Here is an 18982-nt window from a genome sequence, read left to right as displayed (position 1 = left end):
GGAAATTGCAAATAACGGTGACCGTACTTTACGGTCACCGTTATTGGCTTAAAAGCCCCTTTGCGCCCTCAACTTTAACGCCTGCTAAAAGCAAAGGGAACTCGGAATGTGGCGGTAAGGGATTATCGGCACCGGTCTCGTTACCGCCATACTCGGAATGAGGCCCATTGTCTGGAGCTTCTGCAAACAATGACTATAACTTGGACCTGGCTACCTCCACCCCCCCACCCCCAGAATTGTATTTAGTGTAAATATGTGGGAAATGCTAATATTTAAAATATGTATTATGAAAATAATTGTGTTTGAATTGTATAGAAAGAACCACTGCAACTGAAACATGAGTTTCTTTGTCCTCTCCATACACATTTGATAGATTTTGTTTTTTTGTCTGGGTGTGAAGAAGGCAAAGGGGTCTGTGTGGACACAGGTTTCAGTGACTTTTTGCAACCCTACCACAAAATAAAGATAATGATGGCTGCTCTGCACTTCCATGAACGCTGGCAAAACAGTGAATCTTTATGGATTCTGCTTGCTTTTTCTAGGTCCAAAGGCAGGTGGAAGCCACCTGCATCAGAATCAGCTGTGGGCAGACATGCTGTCATCTTGGCTGCACGGAGCTGCAATAAGATTTTAGTTGGGGGATGTATGCAATTCCGTGGGATTTTGAATGAAGAGACGTTATGAATATTGAGGCTGCATTGCAAATGAAGCATATATTCAGGTATTACCAGGTGTTTTGTTGAATTTGTGGCAGAGGGCCTGTGTGATGTCATTAATCCAAGATGGCTGCCACTACATTTTAGGAATCAGAATTTGATCTATAATTCCTTTCAGAGTGATCCTTTCAAATATTTTCTAAAACATGTTTTGTTCACCGTAAAAAAACTGAACATATCCGGTCCTTCAAAGAATTTGATATCTACAGGTTCTGGTAATAGGCAAGAAAATTAGAACATTATTTAGGAGTAATTGAAGCTTGAAATTTGATTCTATATTCCAGTAAAATAATGTTTTCAAAATGTTGATTCCTCCAGATATCCTCCAGATATCTAAAGCCATTTAAAAGTAGAACTTCCACGATCAGTCAAAACAAAAAATGGATAACAGTCTTTTTCTTGTGTATCTTATGTCAATAAAGTAAGAAATCTCCACTGATTTTAGAGCGTACTAATAAAATAGCTCAGTGGGACTATAAAGAATACTTGAACCTAAGTCTACGATTAGGCAACTTAACACACGAAGAACTAAAAAATTAAAAAAGCATCATGGTATTCAGAATGCTACAAGCAATGTACTCCTAAGGGAAACATGAATGGAAGCAAAAGATTGTGTGGACAGCAGTTATGTGAGCCAGCTTGCATGTCATCACAATTTGGATGGGAGAAGGCAGATAATCAATAATCTCCTATGTTGTGTATGCTTCCAAGTACGCCACAGTGTGGAGGCGTTGAAGAGCTCTGTGATAGCAACGATTTTGTAGATGATGAAAATTAACTCTGTGACTCAGAAGATGACATGTACAAGCCTCTATTTCTCTCTGATGTAAATAGCTATTGCAGTTTTAATAAATAGAAAATGAGAAAGTTGCAAATTATTTCACACTTTCGGATTTAGTGAGCTTACAGTCGATGGTTTGCAATGAAATAGAAATAACTACAAGGCTATATCTCAGAAACAGTATAAGATATCAAAATAATCCTTATATGAACAAGTTCAACAAAAAAAAAATACTTAGAACATTTTTCATAGAACCATCTTAAAAGCAGTTACAGTTAAAAAACGAAATTAGTATCCGCAATGGTGGCCATCCTAGATTAATGACATCCCACATTCCCTCTGCCACAAATTCAGACAAAACACCTGGTAGTACATGATTGTTTGCTTCATTATCAATGCATCCCCAGTAGGCATACCTTGCCTTCTTTCAAAATACCACGGTCTAGGTTATTGTAACAGAACCCCCTCAGCTATGAGGAGCAGCCATATCTTTCTATGTTCGGAATAACCCGGCATGTACTTGGGGAGTGCTTCTCTGCTCATGTTAATTACGTTCTAATCCGTTTAGCGCCAAAATGATGTAAGGGTATATGTCTTTCAAAAAATGAACATAAATGCAAAATGTTTGCAGATGTATCTTAAACAGCTACTGCATTAAATGTAATTATACCCTTTTTAGGATGTCATTGGAAGAGCACTACAATATATTGGAACATTCAGTCAACTCAGCACCTCAGAACAAGTTGTTGCACTTATTGATGAGGAGATGTGCATAAGTTGTGGCAAATGCTACATGACCTGCAATGACTCTGGCTATCAGGTAAGAGAAAATGCAACATTAAATGAAATGAGAACGTTTTGATTGCCTGTTAATGTTATGATGATATTAGTTGATTGAGAAATGAAAATTCGGGGAGAAAGGCAGAAGAATGGACACATGGTCTAACCTAGTTACATGATGTATTCTGGCTAAAGTTATCTGCCTACTCCATGTTCATTCTAGAAATATCATCCTCTTTCTGCCCTCTAGATCACAATTAGGGCTCTGAGTTTTCTGTTTTTACTGATTTTTACAATACATATTGATAGAAATAACTTCTGTTTCATTTCTGTAATCATTTGTAAAAAACAAAAAATAAGAAAAGCAAAAAATGCATTTGTCTTGATTAGCTCTTCAGGGGCAACATTACAGATGTCTTGCACCGGTTCAAGAGTAATTTTGCACAGTATTAGCACCAGGGCACCATTTCCCTACAGCAAGAAATGTTGGGCAAAACGCATATACTTTCAATGCATTTTTGTAACCGTGCCACATTAGCAGTAGGTTAAACCTTGCCCTGGTGCACAAATGTATTGTAAGATTAGGTGTTTTGTTAAGGGTACATTATTCAATAATGCATATACCATCTAAAATTGCACTTGTCAAGGATGGTGCAAAGATTTTCTAATATAACCCTAATGTGTGCGCTTGGTGGTCCCAGGTGGTCAATTAAATCTAGCAGGCCAAAGAATGTGCAAAGTGATACAATGCAGAGGCTATCAAAAGTTAATTTCCTTTATACGTTGTTTAAAGGGCTACAGAGAAGTTGGTCACATCAGCATAAGGAGCAGATTTTGGATATTTAATGTGAAAAAGGATCTTTATTTGATGAGCAAGAACCCAGCTTTATGAACTTCTCATTTCAGGCATCAAAGTGCTAAATTTGTATTTTGAATGAATGCGGAAGAGCCATAGTTGCAAATATGTTTGTATGCAGACAGGTTCCATGTGTTAAAATCGCGGCACAAATGGCTGTGGACACAAAATATTGTGGCAAAAAGGCTGTGGTTTGCCGCCGCAATCCATGTAAAGGATGCAGGGGATTTCCAGGAGAAGCCTAGCATCAAAGCCTGTAAAGGGAAAACTTTGGGGAGGAAGCACAAACTGCCTTCCTGGCAGTGCTTAGTGTGTAGATGGGGATTAGTCATTTACTTACAATATGTTACCCCATCCTCATTTGTATCCCATTACCTGCTAGTCCACCGAAAGTAAAAGGACGAGACACTGATCTTTTTCTAGAGCAGTTCTTTGAAAGGTACAAAGGTACATAAGGAAGCCAGCAAAATTAAGTAGTATGCTTACCCATATTGCTAATTCATAATTAGAAACCTATACTAAGGATTATGTTCATAGTGCATGTCAAACCTGACCGCTCCTATCAAGTCATCGTGCGCACCTTCTCCTCTCCTACTTCCTCTCTACCTGTGGTGTCCCCCAGGGTTCTATCCTCACGCCTTGGCTCTTTAACATCTACCTTACTCAGCTGGCACTCCTCATCTCCTCCTCACCCAACTTCCAGTGTTATGCTGACAATACACAGCTCTTCTTCAAACTTACTGCTGACCCTCTTGCACCTTCCATCATCCCTGACTGCCTTTCTGCCATCAAGGCCTGGTGCACGTCCAATGATCTCTCCCTCCGTGCCAGAAAAACTGAGATCCTTCCCATTGGCACCCCGATCCCAACATCTTCCCTTCACTCTGGCCTTCTCCCATGGGCTCTCCCCATGTTCCCTCTTTTGAAGCCAGAAACCTCTGAGTCATCTTTGACTCCTCTCTCTCCTTCCTCCCTCACACTCAGGACATTGCCAAGAAGTCCCACTTTCAGCTCTTCTTTCTCAAAGGAATTCTACAGTGTATCAGTTTCCCGCAGAAGCTCAATGTTACCCGAGCACTAGTTCTCTCTAGGCTTGGCAATTACAACAGCTTCCTCCTGAATCCACCTTCTTCCACTCTGTGACCCCTCCAGCTAATCCAGAATAGGGCAGCGAGACGTATCCTTGGCCTCAAGCCCAGGGACCGCATCTCTCTTTCCCTAAAAAGTCTTCACTGGCTCCCGGTTGCTTCACAGATTAAATTCAAATCCCTCTGTATCATACACAAGGCTGTCTGGGACCACACTATCTGCAATTCTCTGTTACTAAATATTCCCCCTGTAGACCTCTGCGCTCCTCTGACACCAACTTTTTGTGTGTAAAGTGTTTCGCTAAACAGAGGGCAGGAGGTTGATCGCTTTCTTCAGCTGGCTCCCTTCTATGGAACAGCCTCCCCCTCCCTCTTCATCTTGAGCAGGACTTTCTTAAATTCCAGAAGCTCCTCAAGACCTTCCCCTTTACCTCCTCCTTCCCTCCCTCTCTACTCTGCTAATCCTACAGTTGCTTGTATTGTGTTCAGGGCCTGTAAGCATCCTAGGGGCCCTGAACTCCCACACCGAATCACCCAGCTCCTGTCTATCCTCAGCACTTGTGAACTCTCATACAGAAGAGCCCTTTAAGATGAGGTAGAAATACGCAGAGGTGGATGTGGATGCAGATGGTACTCATACATCAATAATAAAAACGACTCAGGGAGTTGGCAAAGTGTGTTTATCTTTTATTATCAATTAACTAAAACAGGGAGTAGAACGGGCATCATCCAACGCCGCACAGCTCAATCTCGATACATTTCAGAAAAAAACAGCTCTTTTATATCAAAAGCTCAACATTACTGACATCACACTCTGTGACAAACTTCAAAATGTATTGATAATGGTGAATGGCTCTCAGTAAACATCTAGGTATACTTTCGATATAGTCGGAGGTTATAATCGGGTACCTAAATCAGGTGGGCATCTAAACCCATCCCAAATAACTGATCCTCATTATTGTCACTAAATGCACAAGAATCATTTGGTTCTACAAACTATTGGGCTCTTCATTACATGACCCTCAATGATTGGTTTGGCACCCTTCTGAAATATTCTTCACGCTAGCAGCATGCAGTCTACCATCCCAGCTGCATGGAGGCTCGGCGTGATCATACCTCTCCACCAATTAGCCCACCATCTATCAACACGCCTACAGTCCGTCAGACAATTAGGCTTTGAACTTGGCCCTGTAGATGTTGCCTTTGTCTGGGAAATAAAGGGAGTGTATCGTCTCTCTGTCCCCTTGGTTTCGGTACAGCTTGACCCAAGCTATTTCGATCTCACCCATGTGACTTGGCGACCACTCGTTTGCGCTTCTTGCAGCATTTAATCCTATTAAATGATGAACTATTGATGCCTTCAGTGTTTTTTCATATTGCTTCAAACAAGAGCACGTTCTTTTCTCACATTCATTGTAACTTTTTGACAGGCATCCATTTCACTGTGACCTTGTTTACTTGGTGCTGGGCCAAACCAAACTTTCTTGAAACTCACCTTGCCATCAGTAATTTCCAACTGTGCCACACATTTGAAAGTCCCTTTTCTAGTTAATTCAGTTCAAAAGCCTGCTAAAGTGCATTGTGGAACATCCAGGATCTCCACAATCCTATGTATATATATTGGCAGATAGCTGCAATCTAATTCACTACGCAGCCAGCCTATAACAATTCTTTTTTTCCCTACTTGCGTTTCTGCAACTGTACATGTGTAAACTGATTTACATAATCTTCAGCATTTCTGTAGCATGAGCATCTTCACCTCAAGCCCAAAATGTTGCTCATCTTTACCATCTTCTCTTCAATTCTTATAGAATGCTTGCGTTTCTGTTCCTCATTCGTCTTCTAGATGCATCAGCTCCTACTTCGTATGACGTCACCAGGCTCCTCTTCTTGTTCAAATGCACATTTCTTCTGGTACCTCATCCAAAAGAACACTGTCTTCGTGCATTTGTAGTGTTTTCTCAATGGATACTTTGTCTCAAAGGTTCGCTGTGGTATTGGGATTCTTACTGGAATTGCACATGTCATCATCACTGGTTCCCAACATATAGGCAACATGGGGGCAGAGCTTTGAGTGAGGATCTCTGACTTCACCTCTAGACCTGCCGTGGCTCACCCTCCACCCTGGAGGCTCACACTTACCTTACATTGCACTTTACCTTTTGCTCTACCATGAGCACTCCCTTCTGCACTTGCACGTTCTGAACACTCACAAGGCATAGTAGGTTCGCCCCCCACTGTATTTAATATTTTGTATGTATTTTAATTGTTTCTCATCCCCTTTTCCTCTCCCGGTTGCCCTGTGGGCGCTTTGAAACCGTATTTACTTCCTGTATAAGCACCTAACAAGCAAACAATAAATAAATATGTTCCTCATGAAATTGTGCTTAGCTCTTAATTGATCCAAAGAAATATGGTTAATAATACTTTTGTTATAGGCACATCTTAAATGTGATGGCAAATTAGATATGTAGATTTCCTGTGAATACTACTGTTGAAATGTATTGTTAACCACATATAGTTACAGGTCTAGGAAGATTTTATGTTCTATACTGTGGGGAATTGTCACCTTAATATACAAATTATTATTGTCGAGCCAATTATTTGGTGTCTGAAATGTAATATCATTACTATCCCAGATCATGAACAAGATTGCTTAAAAGATTTGTTATAACCATTTGTTAAATATATCTTTTCTCAGAGAAATTACTAATTTGCAAATTTGTCTGCATGAAACACATGTTGACTTTAAGCAGGGCATCCGATTTGTAGTTTGTTAACTCGTGGTGCAGTAAGCAAGGAACCGAAATCTGTCTATGTCCTCCCAGTTAGGTAGACAAACTAAAGCCATGTTGCTGGGCATCATTCACTCAAAGACAGACATCTTAACTCACTAAAACGAACAATGGCATGACAAAGCCCCTTCTCAGTACTTGACTCCTAAAGCCTAATTGGTTCTCTTCCCTACACCATTAACGGGTCTGTCTGAGATGAAACAATTCAGAGCATACAAGCCAGTTTGAATGTCTGAATTTGCCAATTATTACACCCCAAGTCAAACAGTATCGGTTTTTAAAATATATTTTAAGAAGTTGTTCATCAAAATGCATCAATTGTATACCCACACTGCATATCCAAAATGAATGTACATTGGCAGCCTTATCAAGATCCTGTTTGCTCTGCTGATCATAACCTACCTGTTCATATTTGGTTCCTTCTACACAACTGTGAGCTTTAAGTAAAGGCCCCAGTGTAAGTGTCCAGCAGGCGGCGCTGTGAGCTTTAAGTAAAGACCCCCAGTGTAAGTGTCCAGCAGCCAGCGCTGTGATGGACCTGCATCTCCTTCCACACGTGAATTAGTTGTACAGTCACATGTCTTTGTGCGAGGCTGCACATCCAGACTGCCACCAGGAAGGATTGCTTAACTTTCTCTCCTCTACCACATGCACAAGTAATGATCATGTTCAGTGGCGGCATGCCACTCAGGGGTGCCAGGGCACCGCCCCTACACATTTCAGGACCATCTGTATACTGAAAATTATGGCACACAAAAAAAACCTAAATCCATTTGTATCATCTAACAATTGCCTTTTACTCGCTTCATAATACAAATGTAGCCTTTGTGTTTGTAAAGAATCTAAACATGTATATATTCTCTGAAAAGACAAGGGGCCTGATTTGTGGGACTTTCAGCCTGGTGCAAAGTGACTTTGCACTGCCAACACCGGCCCTGATTCCCCGAACGATGCAAAGTGTATATTTGGATTTGACTTGCTGGCAGTGAAAGTCACTTTGAACCACACTAAAAGTTCTATGAATGAGGCCCAAAGACTAGTGTGGTGTCCCTGATGCCCTTCACTGCACTATGCAAGCACAAGGGGCGGAGATATGAAGTGCCCATTCCCTGATTCCAGCGCAGCTTGTGAAAGGCATTTGACAGACAAAATTTTTTAACACCATTCATGTTTGCCAGTGGGCGCTGGAAAATCCATTCTGCTGTGGAACATGATTGGCTCTTCATCTTGAACAGGGGCGTCGCTAGGGGGGGGGCTAGAGGGGCTATAGCCCCGGATCCTTCGCTTGTAGCCCCGGATGAAGATCACGGGGCTACAACCAAAGGCTAGCCCCGAACATGATGCCTGTCATCACACGGCAGTGACGGCATGGGTAGATGCAGGCCAGGAGGCAGCAACGTTCGTTAGATTTGAGAATCCAAAACACACACGAATATCGCTGCCTCCTGGGCTGCCAGCCTGCATCTACTCGTGCTGCTGATGCTGACTTTCCACAGGCTGCGCTTGCGCATAGGGAGCCGAGCCACCGCCCAGGCCCAAACGCACGTCACGTACCCTGAGAGTCTCTCCCTCTGCGCAGAAGCAAGTGTGAAAGACGCCACCGTGCCTGCAGACAGTGGTGCTCTCTGCTCAGAGCTTGAGCTGCCAGCCCCCTCTGTTTGACCTGACCCCGGCCGTCACCTACCCTTCCCAACCAGCCTCTCTGTGAAGAATTTAAGAGCCGCCGCCCGCCAGGCTGGGCCCCATGACATGCGCACCTTGGTAAGGTAGGTAATATATCCAATTGCAAGGCCTACATTTGGAATTTGATCCGAGTCCAACGTTGTTTTAAAAGTTGATTTTTTACAGATTTATAACCGTGGAATGCAAGTCCTTGGCTGATTGGGTGACAAATATAAATAAAACAAGTCACCAGAGTGATGATAAAATGTAGAACCATGCACCACTTGCCACACATTTTTGAGTGTCATGTACGTTATGAGGAATTAGCAAAGCGTGTAATTGCCATTGGTAGGTATTGCTTCGAAGCACTCTGACAGCCATTTGCATAGAACCTTTAAAAGAGAATGTCAAGCGCTCCCTCAGCATTCGGGATGATGTTATAATGCATGTCTGTCTTTTACTTTCTTGTTTCAAGCAAAGTGTAATGTCACAAAGCCCCTGCAGAGCTCCAGCAAAGCGACTGTGCCCCTCTTGGATTGTGAAAGGTGCTGGTGCACACAGTTCTGTGTAAAATGCAAAAGGAATGTTACCCATAGTGACATTCAAGATAGAGTGAAACAAAAATCACGAACTCCATTTCACAAATGTGATGAGTAACAGGGCAAAGCTGCCACATGGCCCATGCCGTGAGGGTCAGCATCAGACAGTTCTGTTTTGAATGTGAAACTCAAATTCCAGAATTCAAAAGGGTTTGGTTGGCTAAAGATCCAGTACTAGTTTATGGCGACTTTCATGCCATGCTCTATCTGGCATCTATGGCACCTTTGCAGTACAGCTGACGCTCGGAGATATAACAGTGTGGTGTAGAAATAGCATTGGTGCACAGAAAGCGTCTGCCATCTTGCAATACATGGAAGTGCGTAAATCATGTTTAAATGCTTGCCTTTTACTATCTTCTAACAAACGAGGTGTAACTTCACGATGGCCCCTACAGAAATCCAGCAAAGAGGCACTGGCTGTCTTCTTTCACAGAGTGATTGTGAGAAATGGTGCTAGGTGCTCAGTGCTGTGTGCTTGTACAGAAGGTGAAAAACAAAATGTTAGGTGCTCAGTGCTGTGTGCTTGTACAGAAGGCAAAATGGTGCTAGGTGTTCAGTGCTGCGTGCGTTTACAGAAGACACAATGGTGCTACATGCTTAGTTTTGTGTGCTTGTGCAGAAGGAGAAAAAAAATGTCAGGTGCTCTGTGCTGTGTGAAAGTACAGAAGGGAAAATTGTGCTAGGTGCTCGGTGTTGTGTGCTTGTGCAGAATGAGAAATGATGCTAGATGCCCAGTGCCATGTCTTTGTTCAGATGGAGAAATGATGCCAGGTGATCAGTGCTGTGTTCTTGTGCAGATGAAGAAATGTTGCGACGTGTTCACTTGTGTTTGTTTCTCCACAAGGAGAAATGGTGCTAGGTTTTGTGAGCTTGTACAGAAGAAAAAATGGTGTTGGGTTTTCAGTGATGTGCTTGTGCAGATGGAGAAATGGTGCTATGTGTTCAGTGCTGTGTGCTTGTACACAGGCAGAATTGTGCTAGGTGCTCGCTGCTCGATATAGTGTGCTTATGCAGAATGATAAATTATGCTAGATGCACAGTGCTATGTCTTTGTACAGAAGCAGAAATTGTGTCCGGTGCTCAGTGCTGTATGCTTGTGCAGATGGAGAAATGATGCGATGTGTTCACTGATGTTTGCTTCTCCAGAAGGAGAAATAGTGCTAGGTGTTGTGTGCAGATGGAAAAATTGTGCTATGTGCTTGTACACAAGGCAGCATTGTGCTAGGTGTTCGGTATTGTGTGCTTGTGCAGAATGAGAAATGATGCTAGATGCACAGTGCTATGTCTTTGTACAGAAGAAGAAATGGTGCAATGTTTTCAGTGATGTGTGTTTCTGCATAAAGAGAAACGGTGCAAGTTGCTCGCTGATGTGTGCTTCTGTAGGCAGATCTTTCTGCTGTTTTGGGGAAATACCACAGAGTGAAATTCTCTCTCGCTCTGTGTGTGTAGTGTGTTTGAGATAAGCTGTGTGCACGAGAGGTTGTATTATGTAATGAAATGTTAGAGTTCAACCCCGAGTGTTCCTGAAGTCAATACTCAGTCCTTTTTAGAATAACCACCCGGACTACGTAATGTGTACATAACTTTTCCCACTGGGCGGCAAGAGATGAGCACTTCCCACTACCCCTCTCCCAGAGAGAGTGTCCCAGGAAAATCAAGCGCCTCTTGCTGTATCATTAGAGGACATAGCAATCTCCCCTTTCTACACCCCATGACTGAGCACCTGCATGCCTCCCCGTGATCCACCGGGAATGAGCAAGAAAATTTCACAAGAAACAGGTTCCCTCATTGCCAAAGTGTCACTGCCCAGTGTTGATTGTTTTTAATCTAATCAGGGGGAGGAAATACCACCTATGGGGCATAGGTTCACTGATGCTGCATGCCAAGGGGCTGTGCAGGCCAACCTCTGGGAGTGCTGGAACAGTAGGCTGTGTGCAGGGACAGAAAGTAGAGGTGAACCAGAAGAGCAGACTCCGCAGGCCAAGTGCTGGAACAAGTCAGAATAGAGGCGCATCAGCAGAGCAGAGTCTGCAGTCCCAGTGTTGCAAGAGCAGGCTGCCTGCAAGGTCAGAATAGAGGCGCATCAGCAAAGCAGAGTCTGCAGTCCCAGTGTTGCAAGAGCAGGCTGCCTGCAAGGTCAGAATAGAGGCGCTGCAAGGTCAGAAACAATAACATGTTAATTTGAGCAGTAGAAGCCCCACTGCAATAATCATTCACCTCTGATGTCGAATTGTGAAGGACGGTCTGTCTGCCACCCTTTTAAACATGGAGTAATTTATGGGGCGGGATCGCCGTCAGAAATAAGCAGGCATTGTAGAAAGTAACTGTCCTAAAGTTGAATCCTTTAAGGTGATGGCTAGAGGTCGTTTGGATAAGAATCAGACTAATGGGTTATGAACAATCGACCACGTCTCTTAGACCCTTCCTTTATATTCATTGGTCCCACATCTTCTAAGGGTCCTGCAGATGCCTGGGGTTCACAAAACTTACACTTCTCAGGTCATGTCCCATGACTGGTTAGGCCCCCCACCCTCAATTTTTTTAATCTCACTTAAAGCCCGCTATGTGGATGCATGTGAAGCGTGAGGGTGCATGTGTAGTGTATGGGCACAGCTTATATCTGTGGCCAGTGTGTGTCTATATGTGCAGTGGGTAGATGCGTGTATGTTGCAGTATACGTGCAGAGTGAATGCGTCTGTGGAGTGCGAGGATGCACGTAGTGTGAGGGTATATGTTATTGGTGTGGGTAGAGTGTAGTGTGTGGATATATTATAAGCTCAGTAGGTGGGTGTATGTGCAGTATATTTACAGTATGTGTCTATGGAGTGTGTGGATGATATTTGAAGTGTGAGAGAGTGAGTAGAGTGTGTGCGTGCAAGTAATGGGTGTGGCCAGTGGTGGATATATGTGCATTGGGTGGATGTATGTGCAGCATATATGCAGAGTGAATGCCTCTGTGGAGTGCGAGGATGCACGTAGTGTGAGGGTATATGTTATTGGTGTGGGTAGAGTGTAGTGTGTGGATATATTATAAGCTCAGTAGGTGGGTGTATGTGCAGTATATTTACAGTATGTGTCTATGGAGTGTGTGGATGATATTTGAAGTGTGAGAGAGCGAGTAGAGTGTGTGCGTGCAAGTAATGGGTGTGGCCAGTGGTGGATATATGTGCATTGGGTGGATGTATGTGCAGCATATATGCAGAATGAATGCCTCTGTGGAGTGCGAGGATGCACGTAGTGTGAGGGTATATGTTATTGGTGTGGGTAGAGTGTAGTGTGTGGATATATTATAAGCTCAGTAAGTGGGTGTATGTGCAGTATATTTACAGTATGTGTCTATGGAGTGTGTGGATGATATTTGAAGTGTGAGAGAGCGAGTAGAGTGTGTGCGTGCAAGTAATGGGTGTGGCCAGTGGTGGATATATGTGCATTGGGTGGATGTATGTGCAGCATATATGCAGAGTGAATGCCTCTGTGGAGTGCGAGGATGCACGTAGTGTGAGGGTATATGTTATTGGTGTTGGTAGAGTGTAGTGTGTGGATATATTATAAGCTCAGTAGGTGGGTGTATGTGCAGTATATTTACAGTATGTGTCTATGGAGTGTGTGGATGATATTTGAAGTGTGAGAGAGCGAGTAGAGTGTGTGCGTGCAAGTAATGGGTGTGGCCAGTGGTGGATATATGTGCATTGGGTGGATGTATGTTCAGCATATATGCAGAGTGAATGCCTCTGTGGAGTGCGAGGATGCACGTAGTGTGAGGGTATATGTTATTGGTGTGGGTAGAGTGTAGTGTGTGGATATATTATAAGCTCAGTAGGTGGGTGTATGTGCAGTATATTTACAGTATGTGTCTATGGAGTGTGTGGATGATATTTGAAGTGTGAGAGAGCGAGTAGAGTGTGTGCGTGCAAGTAATGGGTGTGGCCAGTGGTGGATATATGTGCATTGGGTGGATGTATGTGCAGCATATATGCAGAGTGAATGCCTCTGTGGAGTGCGAGGATGCACGTAGTGTGAGGGTATATGGTATTGTTGTGGGTAGAGTGTAGTGTGTGGATATATTATAAGCTCAGTAGGTGGGTGTATGTGCAGTATATTTACAGTATGTGTCTATGGAGTGTGTGGATGATATTTGAAGTGTGAGAGAGCGAGTAAAGTGTGTGCGTGCAAGTAATGGGTGTGGCCAGTGGTGGATATATGTGCATTGGGTGGATGTATGTGCAGCATATATGCAGAGTGAATGCCTCTGTGGAGTGCAAGGGTGCATGTCAGGGGCGTCGCTAGGGGGGGTCTAGAGGGGCTATAGCCCCGGATCCTTCGCTTGTAGCCCCGGATGAAGATCACGGGGCTACAACCAAAGGCTAGCCCCGAACATGATGCCTGTCATCACACGGCAGTGACGGCATGGGTAGATGCAGGCCAGGAGGCAGCAACGTTCGTTAGATTTGAGAATCCAAAACACACACGAATATCGCTGCCTCCTGGGCTGCCAGCCTGCATTTACTCGTGCTGCTGATGCTGACTTTCCACAGGCTGCGCTTGCGCATGGGGAGCCGAGCCACCGCCCAGGCCCAAACGCACGTCACGTACCCTGAGAGTCTCTCCCTCTGCGCAGAAGCAAGTGTGAAAGACGCCACCGTGCCTGCAGACAGTGGTGCTCTCTGCTCAGAGCTTGAGCTGCCAGCCCCCTCTGTTTGACCTGACCCCGGCTGTCACCTACCCTTCCCAACCAGCCTCTCTGTGAAGAATTTAAGAGCCGCCGCCCGCCAGGCTGGGCCCCATGACATGCGCACCTTGGTAAGGTAGGTAATATATCCAATTGCAAGGCCTACATTTGGAATTTGATCCGAGTGCAACGTTGTTTTAAAAGTTGATTTTTTACAGATTGATAACCGTGGAACGCAAGTCCTTGGCTGATTGGGTGACAAATATAAATAAAACCAGTCACCAGAATGATAATAAAATGTAGAACCATGCACCACTTGCCACACATTTTTGAGTGTCATGTACGTTATGAGGAATTCGCAAAGCGTGTAATTGCCATTGGTAGGTATTGCTTCGAAGCACTCTGACAGCCATTTGCATAGAACTTTTAAAAGAGAATGTCAAGCGCTCCCTCAGCATTCGGGGTGATGTTATAATGCATGTCTGTCTTTTACTTTCTTGTTTCAAGCAAAGTGTAATGTCACAAAGCCCCTGCAGAGCTCCAGCAAAGCGACTGTGCCCCTCTTGGATTGTGAAAGGTGCTGGTGCACACAGTTCTGTGTAAAATGCAAAAGGAATGTTACCCATAGTGACATTCAAGATAGAGTGAAACAAAAATCACGAACTCCATTTCACAAATGTGATGAGTAACAGGGCAAAGCTGCCACATGGCCCATGCCTCGAGGGTCAGCATCAGACAGTTCTGTTTTGAATGTGAAACTCAAATTCCAGAATTCAAACGGGTTTGGTTGGCTAAAGATCCAGTACTAGTTTATGGCGACTTTCATGCCATGCTCTATCTGGCATCTATGGCACCTTTGCAGTACAGCTGACGCTCGGAGATATAACAGTGTGGTGTAGAAATAGCATTGGTGCACAGAAAGCGTCTGCCATCTTGCAATACATGGAAGTGCGTAAATCATGTTTAAATGCTTGCCTTTTACTATCTTCTAACAAACGAGGTGTAACTTCACGATGGCCCCTACAGAAATCCAGCAAAGAGGCACTGGCTGTCTTCTTTCACAGAGTGATTGTGAGAAATGGTGCTAGGCGCTCAGTGCTGTGTGCTTGTACAGAAGGTGAAAAACAAAATGTTAGGTGCTCAGTGCTGTGTGCTTGTACAGAAGGAAAAATGGTGCTAGGTGTTCAGTGCTGCGTGCGTTTACAGAAGACACAATGGTGCTACATGCTTAGTTTTGTGTGCTTGTGCAGAAGGAGAAAAAAAATGTCAGGTGCTTTGTGCTGTGTGAAAGTACAGAAGGGAAAATTGTGCTAGGTGCTCGGTGTTGTGTGCTTGTGCAGAATGAGAAATGATGCTAGATGCCCAGTGCCATGTCTTTGTTCAGATGGAGAAATGATGCCAGGTGATCAGTGCTGTGTTCTTGTGCAGATGAAGAAATGTTGCAACGTGTTCACTTGTGTTTGTTTCTCCACAAGGAGAAATGGTGCTAGGTTTTGTGAGCTTGTACAGAAGAAAAAATGGTGTTGGGTTTTCAGTGATGTGCTTGTGCAGATGGAGAAATGGTGCTATGTGTTCAGTGCTGTGTGCTTGTACACAGGCAGAATTGTGCTAGGTGCTCGCTGCTCGATATAGTGTGCTTATGCAGAATGATAAATTATGCTAGATGCACAGTGCTATGTCTTTGTACAGAAGCAGAAATTGTGTCCGGTGCTCAGTGCTGTATGCTTGTGCAGATGGAGAAATGATGCGATGTGTTCACTGATGTTTGCTTCTCCAGAAGGAGAAATGGTGCTAGGTGTTGTGTGCAGATGGAGAAATTGTGCTATGTGCTTGTACACAAGGCAGCATTGTGCTAGGTGTTCGGTATTGTGTGCTTGTGCAGAATGAGAAATGATGCTAGATGCACAGTGCTATGTCTTTGTACAGAAGAAGAAATGGTGCAATGTTTTCAGTGATGTGTGTTTCTGCATAAAGAGAAACGGTGCAAGTTGCTCGCTGATGTGTGCTTCTGTAGGCAGATCTTTCTGCTGTTTTGGGGAAATACCACAGAGTGAAATTCTCTCTCGCTCTGTGTGTGTAGTGTGTTTGAGATAAGCTGTGTGCACGAGAGGTTGTATTATGTAATGAAATGTTAGAGTTCAACCCCGAGTGTTCCTGAAGTCAATACTCAGTCCTTTTTAGAATAACCACCCGGACTACGTAATGTGTACATAACTTTTCCCACTGGGCGGCAAGAGATGAGCACTTCCCACTACCCCTCTCCCAGAGAGAGTGTCCCAGGAAAATCAAGCGCCTCTTGCTGTATCATTAGAGGACATAGCAATCTCCCCTTTCTACACCCCATGACTGAGCACCTGCATGCCTCCCCGTGATCCACCGGGAATGAGCAAGAAAATTTCACAAGAAACAGGTTCCCTCATTGCCAAAGTGTCGCTGCCCAGTGTTGATTGTTTTTAATCTAATCAGGGGGAGGAAATACCACCTATGGGGCATAGGTTCACTGATGCTGCGGGCCAAGGGGCTGTGCAGGCCAACCTCTGGGAGTGCTGGAACAGCAGACTGTGTGCAGGGACAGAAAGTAGAGGTGCACCAGAAGAGCAGACTCTGCAGGCCAAGTGCTGGAACAAGTCAGAATAGAGGCGCATCAGCAAAGCAGAGTCTGCAGTCCCAGTGTTGCAAGAGCAGGCTGCCTGCAAGGTCAGAATAGAGGCGCATCAGCAGAGCAGAGTCTGCAGTCCCAGTGTTGCAAGAGCAGGCTGCCTGCAAGGTCAGAATAGAGGCGCTGCAAGGTCAGAAACAATAACATGTTAATTTGAGCAGTAGAAGCCCCACTGCAATAATCATTCACCTCTGATGTTGAATTGTGAAGGACGGTCTGTCTGCCACCCTTTTAAACATGGAGTAATTTATGGGGCGGGATCGCCGTCAGAAATAAGCAGGCATTGTAGAAAGTAACCGTCCTAAAGTTGAATCCTTTAAGGTGATGGCTAGAGGTCGTTTGGATAAGAATCAGACTAATGGGTTATGAACAATCGACCACGTCTCTTAGACCCTTCCTTTATATTCATTGGTCCCACATCTTCTAAGGGTCCTGCAGATGCCTGGGGTTCACAAAACGTACACTTCTCAGGTCATGTCCCATGACTGGTTAGCCCCCCCACCCTCAATTTTTTTAATCTCACTTAAAGCCCGCTATGTGGATGCATGTGAAGCGTGAGGGTGCGTGTGTAGTGTATGGGCACAGCTTATATCTGTGGCCAGTGTGTGTCTATATGTGCAGTGGGTAGATGCGTGTATGTTGCAGTATACGTGCAGAGTGAATGCGTCTGTGGAGTGCGAGGATGCACGTAGTTTGAGGGTATATGTTATTGGTGTGGGTAGAGTGTAGTGTGTGGATATATTATAAGCTCAGTAGGTGGGTGTATGTGCAGTATATTTACAGTATGTGTCTATGGAGTGTGTGGATGATATTTGAAGTGTGAGAGAGCGAGTAGAGTGTGTGCGTGCAAGTAATGGGTGTGGCCAGTGGTGGATATATGTGCATTGAGTGGATGTATGTGCAGCATATATGCAGAGTGAATGCCTCTGTGGAGTGCGAGGATGCACGTAGTGTGAGGGTATATGTTATTGGTGTGGGTAGATTGTAGTGTGTGGATATATTATAAGCTCAGTAGGTGGGTGTATGTGCAGTATATTTACAGTATGTGTCTATGGAGTGTGTGGATGATATTTGAAGTGTGAGAGAGCGAGTAGAGTGTGTGCGTGCAAGTAATGGGTGTGGCCAGTGGTGGATATATGTGCATTGGGTGGATGTATGTGCAGCATATATGCAGAGTGAATGCCTCTGTGGAGTGCGAGGATGCACGTAGTGTGAGGGTATATGTTATTGGTGTGGGTAGAGTGTAGTGTGTGGATATATTATACGCTCAGTAGGTGGGTGTATGTGCAGTATATTTACAGTATGTGTCTATGGAGTGTGTGGATGATATTTGAAGTGTGAGAGAGCGAGTAGAGTGTGTGAGTGCAAGTAATGGGTGTGGCCAGTGGTGGATATATGTGCATTGGGTGGATGTATGTGCAGCATATATGCAGAGTGAATGCCTCTGTGGAGTGCGAGGGTGCACGTAGTGTGAGGGTATATGTTATTGGTGTGGGTAGAGTGTAGTGTGTGGATATATTATAAGCTCAGTAGGTGGGTGTATGTGCAGTATATTTACAGTATGTGTCTATGGAGTGTGTGGATGATATTTGAAGTGTGAGAGAGCGAGTAGAGTGTGTGCGTGCAAGTAATGGGTGTGGCCAGTGGTGGATATATGTGCGTTGGGTGGATGTATGTGCAGCATATATGCAGAGTGAATGCCTCTGTGGAGTGCGAGGATGCACGTAGTGTGAGGGTATATGTTATTGGTGTGGGTAGAGTGTAGTGTGTGGATATATTATAAGCTCAGTAGGTGGGTGTATGTGCAGTATATTTACAGTATGTGTCTATGGAGTGTGTGGATGATATTTGAAGTGTGAGAGAGCGAGTAGAGTGTGTGCGTGCAAGTAATGGGTGTGGCCAGTGGTGGATATATGTGCATTGGGTGGATGTATGTGCAGCATATATGCAGAGTGAATGCCTCTGTGGAGTGCGAGGATGCACGTAGTGTGAGGGTATATGTTATTGGTGTGGGTAGAGTGTAGTGTGTGGATATATTATAAGCTCAGTAGGTGGGTGTATGTGCAGTATATTTACAGTATGTGTCTATGGAGTGTGTGGATGATATTTGAAGTGTGAGAGAGCGAGTAAAGTGTGTGCGTGCAAGTAATGGGTGTGGCCAGTGGTGGATATATGTGCATTGGGTGGATGTATGTGCAGCATATATGCAGAGTGAATGCCTCTGTGGAGTGCAAGGGTGCATGTAGTCTGTGGGTGTTTGTGCAAGTTATGGTTGTGGCCCAGGCTGCAATGGAACTGGGATCACAGAACACATTCCAACGGACAGCTCCTGCGTTCACGATCGTTTTGATACCATGTAGTTAAGTGACGTCCAAAC

General features: G+C 44.3%; 1 protein-coding gene across 1 annotated transcript in view; it reads left to right on the top strand.

Moving 5' to 3' along the window:
- DPYD (dihydropyrimidine dehydrogenase) overlaps positions 1-18982 on the top strand; it is a 3651715-nt gene that overhangs the window by 3622618 nt on the left and 10115 nt on the right. Inside the window, exon 22 of the mRNA XM_069641531.1 lies at positions 2177-2317. Within this exon, the coding sequence (XP_069497632.1) occupies positions 2177-2317 (141 nt within the window). The remainder of the gene's footprint in view (positions 1-2176; positions 2318-18982) is intronic.

Source organism: Ambystoma mexicanum, chromosome 1q (assembly GCF_040938575.1).
Source record: "Ambystoma mexicanum isolate Mex_15411 chromosome 1q, UKY_AmexF1_1, whole genome shotgun sequence".
Lineage (NCBI taxonomy): Eukaryota > Metazoa > Chordata > Amphibia > Caudata > Ambystomatidae > Ambystoma > Ambystoma mexicanum.
This window is presented reverse-complemented; position numbering and strand designations above follow the sequence as displayed.